General features: G+C 52.5%; 1 protein-coding gene across 1 annotated transcript; it reads left to right on the forward strand.

The window, feature by feature from the left end:
* Positions 1-1,367: 1,367 nt before the first annotated feature.
* Positions 1,368-5,410, forward strand: Diras1 (DIRAS family GTPase 1). The gene is made up of 2 exons (XM_051177314.1): positions 1,368-1,544; positions 4,698-5,410. Exon 2 carries the CDS (start codon positions 4,752-4,754, stop codon positions 5,346-5,348), a length of 597 nt encoding a protein of 198 aa, XP_051033271.1. The 5' UTR covers positions 1,368-1,544; positions 4,698-4,751; the 3' UTR covers positions 5,349-5,410.
* The last annotated feature ends 8,498 nt before the right edge of the window (positions 5,411-13,908 follow it).

A 13,908-nucleotide genomic window follows, 5' to 3' on the forward strand; every position in this document is an offset into this window, starting at 1 on the left:
CTGCCATGTGGGTGCTGGGAATTGAACTCAGGTCCTCTGGAAGAGCAGTCAGTGTTCTCACCCTCTGAGCCATCTCTCCAGCCCCTCTTAATGCTTTTGAAGGAATAAAATCATGAGTAGTTTTATAGCACGTTTACAGAAGACAATGGGGTAGTAAGGAAGTTTTTAAAAAATGTTTTGTGGTTGGGGAGATTGGGTGTTCCCTCAACACATCAAGGTCATGGGTTGGAGCAGGTCAGATTCTAGGAAATAGAGACAGAAATTTATACAAAACTTTTATTTTTTGTTTTTCAAGACAGGGTCACTCTGTAGCCCAGGCTGGCCTGGGACTCACAAAAATCCACCTGCCTCTGCCTCCTGAGTGCTGGGATTAAAGGCATGCACCTCCAGGTTTTAAAATAATCTTTTTGTTGTTGTTTCTTCGAGACAGGGTTTCTCTGTATAGCTTTGTAGACCAGGCTGGCCTCGAACTCAAAGAGATCCTCCTGCCTCTGCCTCCCAAGTGCTGGGATTAAAGATGTCTGCCGCCACCACCCAGCTTTTAAAAATAAACTTTAAATTACATTTTATTCATCGATTTCTTGGTGTGTGTAGGTCAGAGGACAATTTTGGGAGTTGGCCTTCTCCTTCCACCAAGTGGATCCCAGAGATCCAACTCAGATTGTCAGGCTTGCAGCAAGCACCTTTACTGGCTGAGCCCTCTCATTGGCCTTCCCAGCACGTGGGTTGAGCCAAGATCTCTGAAAGCTGTGCAAGCACTCTGCCCTGAACCACATACCAGAAGAACAATGAGGCCTTTCTCTTTTTCTCTGTTCTTCTCTTTGCTGGAAGCAGGGTCCCACATTTTCCAGAAAATATGCATCTGAGGCTGACTTTGGACTCCTGGTCCTCCTGCTCTGCCACCACGCTGGCCTCTGAAGTGCTAGGATTGCCAAACAAGCTAGCAAGGTTTCACTCCACACTATGAGTTACAAGCCCAATGACAGGGTTCTCTGTACTATTTTGTCCCCCCCCCTTCTCTTTCCTTCCTTCCCCCACAGGGGTATCTACTCTGTAGCCCAGAAAGCCTTTAAACTCACAGCCATCCCCCTGCCTTAGTCTCCGCAGTCTGGCTGACACCGTTTTCGATGGAGATCTTTGCACTCAGCTCACAACCTCTTCATCACTCTCCTCTGCCCCTCGCTGATCTGACTTGAACCATGCAACTCTCCCATCCCCAGTTATCTCTTTTTGCAGTTCAGGGTGACAGGGACCATCATCTATGTCCACCATGACTCCAGGTGGCTCTGTCACCCATCCGCGTCCCCTGGGATGCAGGTGGCCACGTGGTGCGGGTGGGTGTGGATGTCCGGATGCCCAGCGTTTGGCATGCTCCCAGTGGCTGACAGACACCCAGGGAGGGCTTGGCGGTGACCTTGGGTTGCATCGGCCCGGGCCCGGGTCCTGGCGGGCGGGGCGGGCAGGGAGGAGCGCGGCTGGGGCGGGGACATCAAGACTGCGGCGGCGCGGATAGCAGCGCAGCGGCGGGGACCACAGCGGCCCAGGTAGGCAGTGGGGCGGCCGCGGCCACCAAGGGTGGGGAGGGGTCCTCAGGCCACCATGATCCCTTTGTTCCAACCCACCTTCTTGGGCTATCTCCCATTCCCGGGCATCCAGGGGCTACCATGGACAGCTCCTGGTCGCCCCACCCCTGCCTGGCCACGCAGAGCAATCACCCTGGACCCCTTCAGGCCTTGTCCCCTCATCGGTGCCCTCTGCAAACTACCCGCTCAGGCCTGGGGCCCTCCTCGCCACCCAAAGAGCCCTGCACCCTCATGGCCAAGCCCCTCTGAGGACTCCTCTCTGCTTAGCCACCTCCTGACTCCCAGTTAGCTCCCCCCATCCCTAAAACTGCCTGTTTTCCATCACTCCCAGTCTGCAGCCCCTAGGTCAGCCACCCCCATTAGTCAGCATTCCCACCCCCAAGACCCTCCCCTGACCAAGGTTTCTTACACCTGCTGTGGCTTTAGGGTCCCAGGGCCCAGCTCTGTGCTGACCTGTGGACTGGGGGTTTTGGTCAGGCTGGCCCAGGGTTGGGGTGACTCAGACAGGGAGGCTGAACACCTCAGAGCTCCCAGGGCACAGCAGCGGAGCAAGGCCCAGCTTGAAGTCCCTCTGAGACATGCCACCTCCTATATTGCATGACCTTGAGTAAAGTTCTCCCCGCTAAAAGTTCACGGCCCCCTCCCAAAGGAGGGAGACCTGGATTGTATAGGATCTTCCTAGTGGGGGAACCCAGACACCAGCGCCCCTCTGGTGACTGTCCCTACCAGGCCTGAAACATTCCGTGCCCACCACCAGGAAGGACTGCAATGAGGGGTGCATACCCCATCTCCATTTCCCACCTTAGAGCCCCTCGAGCCAGGGGGTTGGTGTCACAGGGTGTCCACTGCTCCAGTTAGCCACCAAGAGAAATGTGGTTAGTTGGAGTGGGGGCAGCCCCATGCCAGCGCCCCACCCAGTTCCTCCCCAGGCCAAGAAGGACCCTGTGTAGAATCTGGGTACGCTTCCGGTTCATCTCAAGCTCTGAGAAGTTTTCAGGGTGTGCCACCAGGGTCAGGTCCAGATTTATTTTCCTTTTATTCTGACCCCTAACCATATTCCTGGTCCCCTGTCCCCATGGGCTATGCCTGGGTAGGTTCCCATCTCACAGAAGAGAAGACCGAATCACAAGGACACTGTTACTTTTTTGATGTCGCTCTCCCTGGGTCTAGTCTGGAGCTGTCCCAGACCCTTCCCCACATGCACATACATACTGAGGAAGATAACTTGAGGGAGAAAAGGAAGGACTCTTGATGAAGGACAGCGATCACGTAAACAGGCCTTCCACACTCTCCCCTCTACATATCTCTTCCCTCACCTCCAGTACTTGGGGAGTCTCCATGCTGTGACCTCTGAAGCCCATGTGCATCTCTGAGCAAAGACAGGAAAGAAACTCCAAGGAATTCCCAGGGTGCAAACAGCAGCCTGAGCAGGAGCCAGGGCCTAGGCAACAGGAAGCTCCATTTAGCTTTGAGACTTTCTCCACTCAGCCTGGGCTGTGAGTCCCTGTGTCCCAGGAGCTGCTTCCAGGGACTCAGTGTCAGGATTTATGCATCTGATTCCTGAATGTCCCCAGAGTTAGAGGAGCTGTTTTATGTGGCCAGTCCCCAGAGCCCAAAGCCAATCTTCAATGTCTAGAACTGAGGCCCTCAATGTGCTTTTAGGTTTATTTGGTTGTTTGGTGGTGATGGTAGTATTTTGGATCTGATGTTTGTTTGCTTACTTTCGTGTTTCTTTTGTTTTTTTTGTTTTGTTTTGTTTTTGTTTTTTTTTTTTTAAGACTGAATGTCTCTGTGTAGACTTGGCTGTTTTGGAACTTGACATGTAGCCTAGGCTAGCCTTGAACTCACAGATCTGTCTCTGCCTCTGGATACCAAGGTCTAAAGGTGCACACCACTGCAATAACCTTAGTTTTTTGTTTTTGTTTGGACAGAGTCTCAGTCTGTAGCCCACAATGACCCAGAATTTGCTATCCCCCTGCCTCAGCCTCTCCAACTCTGGCATTACAGGCATGTATTACCACACATGATTTTCACAATGGAATTTTGCTGTTGTTGTTTGAGACAGGGTTACTCTGTGTAGCTTTGGAGCCTGTCCTGGAACCTGCTCTGTAGATCAGGCTGGACTCGAACTCACAGAGATCTACCTGCCTCTGCCGCTGGAGTGCTGGAATTAAAGACGTATGCCACCACCATGGCTCACAATGGGATTCTTTTTACTTTATTTTTTCCTTCTGTGTATGTGTCTGTGCACCACATCTGTGCAGTACCCACAGAGGCCAGAAGAGGGCATCAGGTCCTCAGGACTGTACCGTGTGTGCAGTACCCGCAGAGGCCAGACGAGGGCATTGGGTCCCCTGGACTGTATTGTGTGTGCAGTACCCGCAGAAGCCAAAAGGGGGGCATTGGGTCCCCAGGACTGTACCGTGTGTGCAGTACCCGCAGAGGCCAAAAGGGGGCATTGGGTCCCCAGGACTGTACGGTGTGTGCAGTACCCGCAGAGGCCAAAAGGGGGGCATCGGGTCCCCAGGACTGTACCGTGTGTGCAGTACCCGCAGAGGCCAAAAGGGGGGCATCGGGTCCCCAGGACTGTACGGTGTGTGCAGTACCCACAGAGGCTAGTCAAGTCCCCAGAACTGGAGTCACAGGAGGTTGTGAAACACCATGTGGGTGCTGGGAACCGAACCTGGGACCTCTGCAGAAGCAGCTGGTGCTCTAACCTATGAACTATCTCTCCAAAACCCCCTCCTTGATTTATTTTTGAGACAGTGTCTGTCACACACACACACACACACACACACACACGGATGGGGCAGGAGGAGGGTAAGCTCAGAGTGTGAAGTGCTTGCACTGGTTTGGAGAGAGGTCTGGGTGGAAGCCAGGCCTGAGGTGGGGCCCTGAGCCTGGGCTGAGTGCTGATCTGTGCATCTGTGCATCCTGGCCTCATCAGCACCATCTCCAGCAATGAGTCCCCTTGGGAACTCTGGGCCTTACTTTTAGCTCAACTGCAGAGTCAGCTGGGGCAGCAGGGAGTGCCACCTGGAAGACACTTAGGTGGGACAGGGACTATTCCTAGCCCAGGTGGCCTTACACATCTCACTGCCCCTTCTCCGACAGGGTCGGTCTGGGGTTCTGGCAGCCGGCCCTGTGTGCCCAGCCGGCTTCGAGAAAATGCCTGAACAGAGCAATGACTACCGTGTGGTCGTGTTCGGCGCAGGCGGCGTGGGCAAGAGCTCGCTGGTGCTCCGCTTTGTGAAGGGAACGTTTCGTGACACCTACATCCCCACCATAGAGGACACGTACCGGCAGGTGATCAGCTGTGACAAGAGCGTGTGCACTCTGCAGATCACGGACACGACAGGCAGCCACCAGTTCCCGGCCATGCAGCGTCTGTCCATCTCCAAGGGCCATGCCTTCATCCTGGTGTTTTCCGTGACTAGCAAGCAGTCGCTGGACGAGCTGAGCCCCATCTACAAGCTGATCGTGCAGATCAAGGGCAGCGTGGAGGACATCCCCATCATGCTGGTGGGGAACAAGTGTGATGAGACTCAGCGGGAGGTGCACACCCGTGAGGCACAGGCCGTGGCGCAGGAGTGGAAGTGTGCCTTCATGGAGACCTCGGCCAAGATGAACTACAACGTGAAGGAGCTGTTCCAGGAGCTGCTGACGCTCGAGACGCGCCGCAGCGTCAGCCTCAGCGTAGACGGCAAGCGCTCCAGCAAGCAGAAGAGGGCAGACCGCATCAAGGGCAAGTGTGTGCTCATGTGAGCCAACCAGAGCAGGCCAGGGCCTCCGGAGCTCCTGCTCGCCTCCCTCCTCTCCCCTCTTAATGTACCTCCCCTCCCGTCCTCCTTCCCTCCCTCCCTCCCCTCCTTCCCACCCTTCTTCCCTCATCCCTGTTTCCCTCCCTCCCCTCTCTCCTTCCCTCCCTCCCTCCCATTCTCCCACCTCTCTTCCTCCTCACGTCCCCTCCCTCCTCCTCCTGCTCCTCCCCTTCTTCCTTCCTTTCTCCTTCCTTCCCCTCCCTTTCCTCCTAATCTATTCTTCCTCTTACCTTCCCTCCTTCCATCCCTCCTCTTCTTCCTCCATATCTCCTCCCTCTACCCACCCTGCCAGCCCACAATAGGGTTGCGTTCCACCCCAGCCCCTTCACACCTCATGGCTATCATCCCTTGCTGACCACTCCCTCTGTATCTCTCTGTCCACCACTCCCCTTTCTATCTGCACCCCACAACTACACATTGGAGGTTGATCCCTGTGGATCTGAAAACAGGGACCTGGCTAAGGAACTTCTTGTTCCAGCCAGGACCAGAAAGGCGGCCTTGCCTCTTCATCTCTATCCCCTTCCTGGGATGTTCCCAGCCAGCCTACGCTCCAGCCCCCACATTCGATCACTGTGACCTCCTTCACTCACATCTTACTTCTTTCTCCTGGTCCTGTCCCTTCCCCATGACCCTGATCTGAGCCCCTCCCTGGGTTCAGAGCATCCCTGTCCTCTCCTGTCTGCATACCAGGGTGGACAGGCCCCCGGGCTGGGCCTCAGGCCACCAGGCAATAAACACAGGGCCTGAAGCAATGTCCTGCCAGCCCTGAGCACCCTGGAACAGCAGACACCATAGCACAAGCCCAGGACTGTCCTCAGGGGAGGCACATGGGGACCTGAGCCTGGAGTGTTGGGTAGCTGCCTGGACGCTGCCCACCTGGACACCGGCCTTCTACAGAGACAGAGAGACTGGCACAGTAGTACCTCAATGGTAATCCCCAAGTGGGGGTTTGGGGTGCTGAGGACAGGGTGCCCGGCTGAGAGTCCATCAGTGAAGACCCTGTGTGTGGGCATGGGACCAGTACCTGCGGCCCCAGGGCTCTGGAAGAACCTGAGCCCTTTCACTGGCCATATGTAACCCCTGTGTGTGCCCCAAGTCACAGAGCCTCTGTGACATCTGTTAGACTGTCCTGGAAACTTGAGTGGCTTCTGGGCTTGTGTCCCACCCGCATGAGGGTGACTGTAGAATCTTGTGTTTGTGTGACATTGTGTGTGTGGACGGGTGTGTGTGTGTCACGGGATGGGGTGTGTTTGCACCATTCTGGGTCCTTAATGAGAGCACAGTACATTTGGTGGCTGGGTAGAGTGGCCTATGTGTAGCTGTGCTGGACACCTAGACATCGTGGTATGTCTGTGTGGATCTGTGTTTTCGGAAGTGGGTGACAATTTATCTGTAAATCTGTCTGTTTGGCCTGTTCATGGAACACTGGCTCTTGTTCCAGGCTGTGGCAAGCTGGCTAGTAGCTCAGACTGTATCAGTCAGCTAGTGTTGCAAAACAAGGGACAGAGATGCCAGCACTGAGGCTGACCAGGTGGGCCAGACCTCAGTGTGGTCCCTGTGTGTCCTGAGCACAGGAAAAACCATAGCCTGAAGCTTGAGTCTGAGCGTAGCTGAGCCCCAACCTCCAGCCAGTCCAGGGCCCCCACAGCTACTATCTGCTCCCTAGCCCTGGGAGCAGGTCCTGGCTGGACAGGGGGTCACAGCCCTTTCTCAGGGACACACCCTGATAGCACAATCTCTGGGCCGCCCCAGGCCTCTCCTGGCCAGCCTTGCCCATCCTGGAGAGAACCAGGTTGGGGGGCAGGGGAGGTGGGAGCCCACCCTGGCTGCTGGCCAAACTGCCCAGGCATCTCTGGTGCTGGGGACCCTGCCAGGCCTCGCTTGCTGTGACCCACCCCTGCCCCCGCATGTGGGAGTCCTGCCCCGTGTGGGGTCTGTGTACCGTTCGCTGTAGACCTTGTCTTCCTGCAATAAACAGCGGATCCTGCCTCCCCTGTGCCGCGGCTTCTGTGGGACTGCAAGCTGCCTGCCGCAGGTGAGGGCTGAGAATGGGGGTGGACATGGAGGACATGGGGTGGGATGTAATGGATGGGGCTCAAAGTCACAAACAAGCATACTGGGCCAGTGAGAATAGTCCGTAGTCCTCATAATTACCCTGAGCCTGGACTGGGTTTGCCTGTCTCTCTGGATCAGGTCCCTGTGGCTCAGCTTCCTGTCCACCCTCTCTACACCTTTCCTGCCTAGTCCCTTCTCTCCCTGCCTTCCCTTCCAACTCACCCCTCAGCAGCCTCTCTTTGAGAGCTCATTCTTTCCTGCGTAATAGGTACCACTGCATGCCTGGTCCTGACCTGGATACCAGGCACAGCCTCACACAGCACACACAGGAGGCCGGGCACACCTACACCTACAGCCAATTTGTGAAAGTAAGTGTAGTTACTCTTGCCTCTAATCCTGGGAGGCCTCTAATCCAAGCACCCGTGTATGAAGTCAGCTTTCCTGTGACCCCAGCCATGGGAGCCTAAAAAAAGAATCACTTCGCTTTTAGCCTAGTACAGAAATCATGAGCCTCAGGTTCAGGGAGAGACCATGCCTCAAAGAAATAGGCAGAGAATGAAAAGGGAAGACACTGACACCCTCCACTGGCCTCTGCCATGTACACAAAAGCACATATACATAAATAAACAAAACCCCAAACAACACAAAGAAACCAAAATAAAAATAAAAATATAAAACTCACAGAACCAAGGAAATACCCCCCCTAAAAAAAAAAAAGGAAAATAAAAATAAAACAAAAACAAAGAAAAAAGGGTGGGGAGTGATCAGGATAGACCCACCCAGGTGGCATGAGGCCACACACTCCATGCTCAGAACCGGAATAAAAAGGATGTGTTTATCTTTCATATACTATGTCAAGTTTTGCTGTGCTTCAATAGGTCAGTTGTTTTCCTGTCATTCACAATGCCCTGGGTACCAGCTCCAAGTCTCTATAACTGGGCGTGATGTGGGGTACACAGGCACACTCACATGTGCATGCATGCAGTGTACACACACCAGCATGCACATGCATGCACATAGACACATGCATGCACACAGACACATGCATGCACACAGACACATGCATGCACACAGACACATGCATGCACACAGACACATGTATGCACATAGATACATGTGTGCACACAGACACATGCATGCACAGACACATGCGTGCACATAGACACATGTGTGCACATAGACACATGCATGCACACAGACACATGCATGCACATAGACACATGTGTGCACACAGACACATGCCTGCTGGAAGCAGAGCAGCTCAGTCCCACCAGCTATGCAGTGAATCTGAGGGTGACCTATGGTTCATGTGTGAGACCCTGTCTCAAAAAACTTACAATTCAAATTAGTGTGTTTTAAGACAGTCTCATTGGGTTGCTCAAACTGGCCTGGAACTCACAGCAATCCTGCTGCCTCAGCATACACGGTGATTTGTTTAAACATTTATTTATCATGTGTATGCATGTATGTGTGGTTGTCAGCTTACAGGAGTCTGTGTTCTTCTAACATGTGGGTCCTGTGACTCAAACTCATATCCTCAAGCTTAGCTGTAAGTGACTTCTTACTGTTGTGCTGGTCCAAGCCTAATTTTTTACTTTTGACTTTTTGAAAGGTATAATATTTTTTGTTGTTTGTTTTTCGAGACAGGGTTTCTCTGTGTGATAGTCCTGGCTGTCCTGGAACTCACTCTGTAGACCAGGCTGGTGTCAAACTTAGAGATCCACCTGCTTCTGCCTCCAGAGAGCTGGGATTGAATACATGTGTAACCACCACCTAGAACATGGTTTTTAAAGATGACAAGAATCATAGCAATGGGCTAGCTTGGTGGCAGCCACATCTTTAATTCCAGCTCTTGGAGGTAGACAGATGGGTGGATCTCTGTGAGTTTGAAGACAGCCTGGTCTACAGAGTGAGACACTGTTTCAAATAAAATAAAATAAAAACAACGGGGCTGGAGAAATGACTTAGCAGTAAGAGAACTGGCTGCTTTTCCATAGGATTGGTGTTTCATTGCCAGCACCCAATCTCAAAGGATCTGATGCCTTCCTATGACCTCTACAGGCCCTCTCCAGTATGGTACAAACACACACACCACATACACACACACACACCACACAGGCAAAACATCCACACACATAAAATACATATAATTTTGGAAAAATAAAAACAAAATAAAGTAAATGGCGGGAATGGAACAGTCTGGGGCAGAGTGAGAAGTTAGGGCCTTAGGGGAAGTGGCTCCCTCTTGTGGCAACTGGGCACAGTCCAGCCTTCTGGGGTGTACTTAGAATTGCTTGCTAATAATGTGTAAATTTTGTACATCTTGTTTTGAATTACACTTTAGAAAATTTATGTGTGTGTGCGCATGACTATGCACGCACACTCCAGTATGTGTATGGAAGTTATAGACAACTTCTGACTGTGGGCTCTTGCTTTCCATCCTGTAAGCCGTGGTGGACTGAATCAGATCCTCAGGCTTGGCAGGACATGCTTTTTTGGTAGAGCTATCTCACTCTTAGGGGATCTATCTGTCTGTCTGTCTGTCTATCTATCTATCTGTCTATCTTTATGTGCATTGGTGTTTTGTACATCTGTCTGCATGAAGGCATTGGATCCCCTGGAACTGGAGTTACAGACAGCTGTCTGTAACTGGGTGCTAGGAATGGAACCCGGCTCAATCTAGAAGAGCAGCCCATACAGCTGAGTTAATTCTCCAGCATTAGTTTTTGAAACAGGGTCTCATTGGCTTCAAACTCGCTATGTAGCTCAACTTGACCTCAAACATGGGGCAATTCTCTGACTCATTCTCCCACATGCTGGAATGAATGCAGTCAAGCCCAACTCTGCATCAAACTCTTTGAAGGATAGGTTGCTCCCACATTTTCTGGGGGCCACTGTTTCTACAGTGGTCCTGTAGGGGGGTAAGGTTTGGGGACAGCCTGGATAGAGTTGTCAGTCTAGCAGGGACAAGAGCTATGGGAAGGTTCCGTGTGTGTGTGTGTGTGTGTGTGTGTGTGTGTGTGTCTGTGTGTGTCTATGTGTGTGTGTGCCTCTGTGTGTGTGTATGTGTATGTCTGTGTGTGTGTATGTGTGTGTCTGTGTGTCTGTATGTGTGTATGTGTGTGTGCCTCTGTGTGTGTGTATGTGTGTGTGTGTGTCTGTGTGTGTCCGTGTGTCTGTCTATGTGTGTGTGTGTGTATCTGTCTGTGTGTGTCTGTGTGCATGTGTGTGTTTTTTGTCTGTGTGTCTGTGTGTGTCAGTGTGTGTTCCTTTGGGGATGACAGGAGCCCAGGGAACCCAGCGAACAGATGGCAATCACAGAGTGTCAATCCAGACTGAGCCTGGGGAGGGCCCACCATTCAGTCTTTGGGTCACTGGGTAGACAAGTACTGCAGGGACATCCCAGATGTCTCCATGGTCACCAGGGTAGCTCATGGAGAATGCACACCCACAGATGGGATTCCCTGATTCCACCCCAGCACATAGGAGGCTCAAAGTCAGCCTCAGCTACAGAGTGAGTCCAAGGCCAGCCTGGGTAGTTTAGTGTGACCCTTTCTCAAAATAAAGGAGAGGAAGGCTGAGGGCAATACCCAAGCTCAGTACTTCAAAAACAAAAAAAACCCAACTAATATATAGGCAAATTTTTAAAAATAGAGATAAATATGGGAATATGGGAATAAAGAAATGATAAAAATAAGCAAACAAGCAAGTGAAAGTTTATTAATAGTTCCACCCTAACCTGGGTCCCCATTTGGGATTTGAACTCCTTCCTCGAAAACCGCAGGTGTGCTTCCTGCTCCTGGTTCTCATGGGGCTTTCTCCCCTGCTGGGCCGTTTTTTCTTTCTTTCTTTTTTTCCTTGTCTTTGGTTCAGTACACACATGGACATTTTTCTAAAAGTAGGAGCTAAAGTGATGGGCAACGGCTGTGATTATCAACATGTGATACTCATGCATGAAAACGTCATAATGAAACCCATTATACTGCACAGTGAATACATACCAATAAAATAAGCTCAAAAAAAACAAACCACAGCCCTCACGTCACACAGCACCTTCTCAGCGAGGCCCCACCCATTGCACCATGCTTGCAGCGTAACTCCGCCCTCCAGCTCTCGAATGGCTCGTGGAGATGCCACTCCTGGATGAGTTCCTCCCACTCACCTCCGAAGCCCCGCCCCACTTGACAAGGTTAAGCCCCTCCTCCAGCCCCTGCCTCCGCCGTCCTCGCTTCTGATTGGTCTAGGTGTTACGGAGGCCCCGCCCCATGGAAGAGCCCTCTCCAGGCCCCACAGAGCATTTGGGTGAGCGGCGGCTGAGGCACCAGCTGGAGGCAAGTGAGCTGGGCGTGCTGGGGAGAGTCTGGGTGCATAGGAGAGCAGTGGGCGCGCAGTCATGGAGGAATGAGGTGCAGTTATGGAGAAGTAGGGTGCAGCCATAGAGGAGAGAGGTGTAGTTTGCGAGGAGTAGGGTGAAGTCAGACAAGAGTGGGGTACAGTAAGATAGGAAGTATGGGGGCAGTGACAGAGGAGTGCGGTGCAGTCAGGGAAGTGGGGAGCAATCATGAGGGAGTGGGATACAGTTAAGAGGGTTGGAGTGCAATCAGGAAGGAGGTAGGTGCAGTAAGAGAGGAGTGGGGTGCCGCCAGGAAGGAGTGGGATGCAACCGCGGAGGAGTGGGGAGCATCAAGGGAGGGGTGGGGTGCAGCCGGGGAGGGGTGGGATGCAACCGCGGAGGAGTGGGGAGCATCAAGGGAGGGGTGGGGTGCAGCCGGGGAGGGGTGGGGCACTACCTGTTTGCTATCTACTTACACATGGGACAAGGATGTGTCTTCCTCTTGGGCAGAGGGCACACAGGCTTAGATCCTGGGGTGCACACGGATCCAATGGCTTACTGTTTCAGAAACTTCCTGTGGGAATTTTAGGGGCAATGATATTAAGGTGTGTGGGTGGCACACCTCTGTTTTTGAGGGATGCTGGGGTGTCAGCGGGTGGGGGTGGCGTTGATGGCTGAACTGAGGCTGTGGGGTCTAAGAGCCTGAAACTGTTACAGGTGCCAGTCAGGGAGCCTAGCACCAAGTTCACCCGTTTGCATCCTCTGCCAGGTCTGGTCCTCTTAGTGGCTTTGGGGCTCTGCTCCTGCTGTTGCTCACTGCCCTCCTAAAGGTGCAGTGATGAGTGAGCGCAGTAGCAGCTAGCTCTGGGTAGCCAGGGAGTGATGTGCTGTCCCATCCTGGTATATCACGAGGACCCCAAATACCACCTTGGGGTGCAAATGGGAATCACTACATTGATGGTGGCAGGCATGGTCTCCTAGTCCTTCAGAAGCTGAGGCAGAAGCAGGATAGGTTTGAGGCCAACCTGAGCTACATAGTGAGTTCCAGGACAGCCTAACCTTTGTAATGAGACCCTCTCTCAAAAGAACAACAGTTGGCTTACAGTTTGGTGCCTGGGTGACTCTGCTCTGAGGGAACCCTGGGTCATACCTAGGGATCTGTGTGACTGCCTCAAATTAGGGAAGTCTTGATATGCAGTGGGTGGAGGTCTAAGACTCTACATAGCGCTTTGCAGAACCTAGAATGTCCCACAGAGAATGAACGGGTCCGGAGGCCACAACACAGAGGTTAGGAAACTGCGTGTAATCTATACAGTCAGGTTGAAATTGTATGGATTATGATGGAGTCCATGGGTAGAGCACTTGCCTAGAATTCCCCCAGCCTGGGCTAGCCTGGGCTAGAAGGCATGTCAGTCCTCCTACATCATTCTCTCCAGTGCTGGGATTCAGGCCTATGATACAATGCTCAGCCACCCACTACCATTTTTTCAGGGTTCTCACAGGAGGTTTGTTTTGTTCTCGAGACAGGGTCTTCGCTAGCCCAGGTTTCCTCCAGCTCCATATGAAGTTGAGGGACACCTTGAACTGCTAATGCTCCTGTCTCTCTTGAGTGGCAGGGTGGCAAGTGTGGGTCACCACACTTGGCTTTGTATAGCTTCCTCCTACTTTTTTCTCTTTTGGCACAGGGTCTCACTATGTAGTACAGGCTGGCCTGGAACTCACAGAGATCCCCCTGCCTCTGCTTCCTCAGTGCTTGGCTTAAAGGAGTGGCCATCATGAGCAGTTCCGTGGGAGTTTAAATTTGGGGTTAACTGAGCCTACATTGCAGGCACTGATGTCTTCCCACACTTTTATTTTGTGAAGGATCTTGGGGTCCTCTGATGAGTCCAGTGCATTTTGTTAAGTGTGGGGATCACAGCCCAGGTGATTGACACCTGGGGGGCCACTCAGCTTTGTGTGGATGAAGTGCAGAATCATTCTTCTCTGGCACACCTAGTCGTAGCAGAAAATGCTGCCCCCGCTCCCCGAGGCCTTGTCCCAGGTTTGCTCTTTGTATTTAGGAACAGTGACTGTTTGAAATGACATTCACTAGGTTGGGGATACAGCCTGGCATGTA

Source organism: Phodopus roborovskii, unplaced genomic scaffold (genome assembly GCF_943737965.1).
Source record: "Phodopus roborovskii unplaced genomic scaffold, PHOROB, whole genome shotgun sequence".
In the NCBI taxonomy this organism is placed as follows: Eukaryota; Metazoa; Chordata; class Mammalia; order Rodentia; family Cricetidae; genus Phodopus; species Phodopus roborovskii.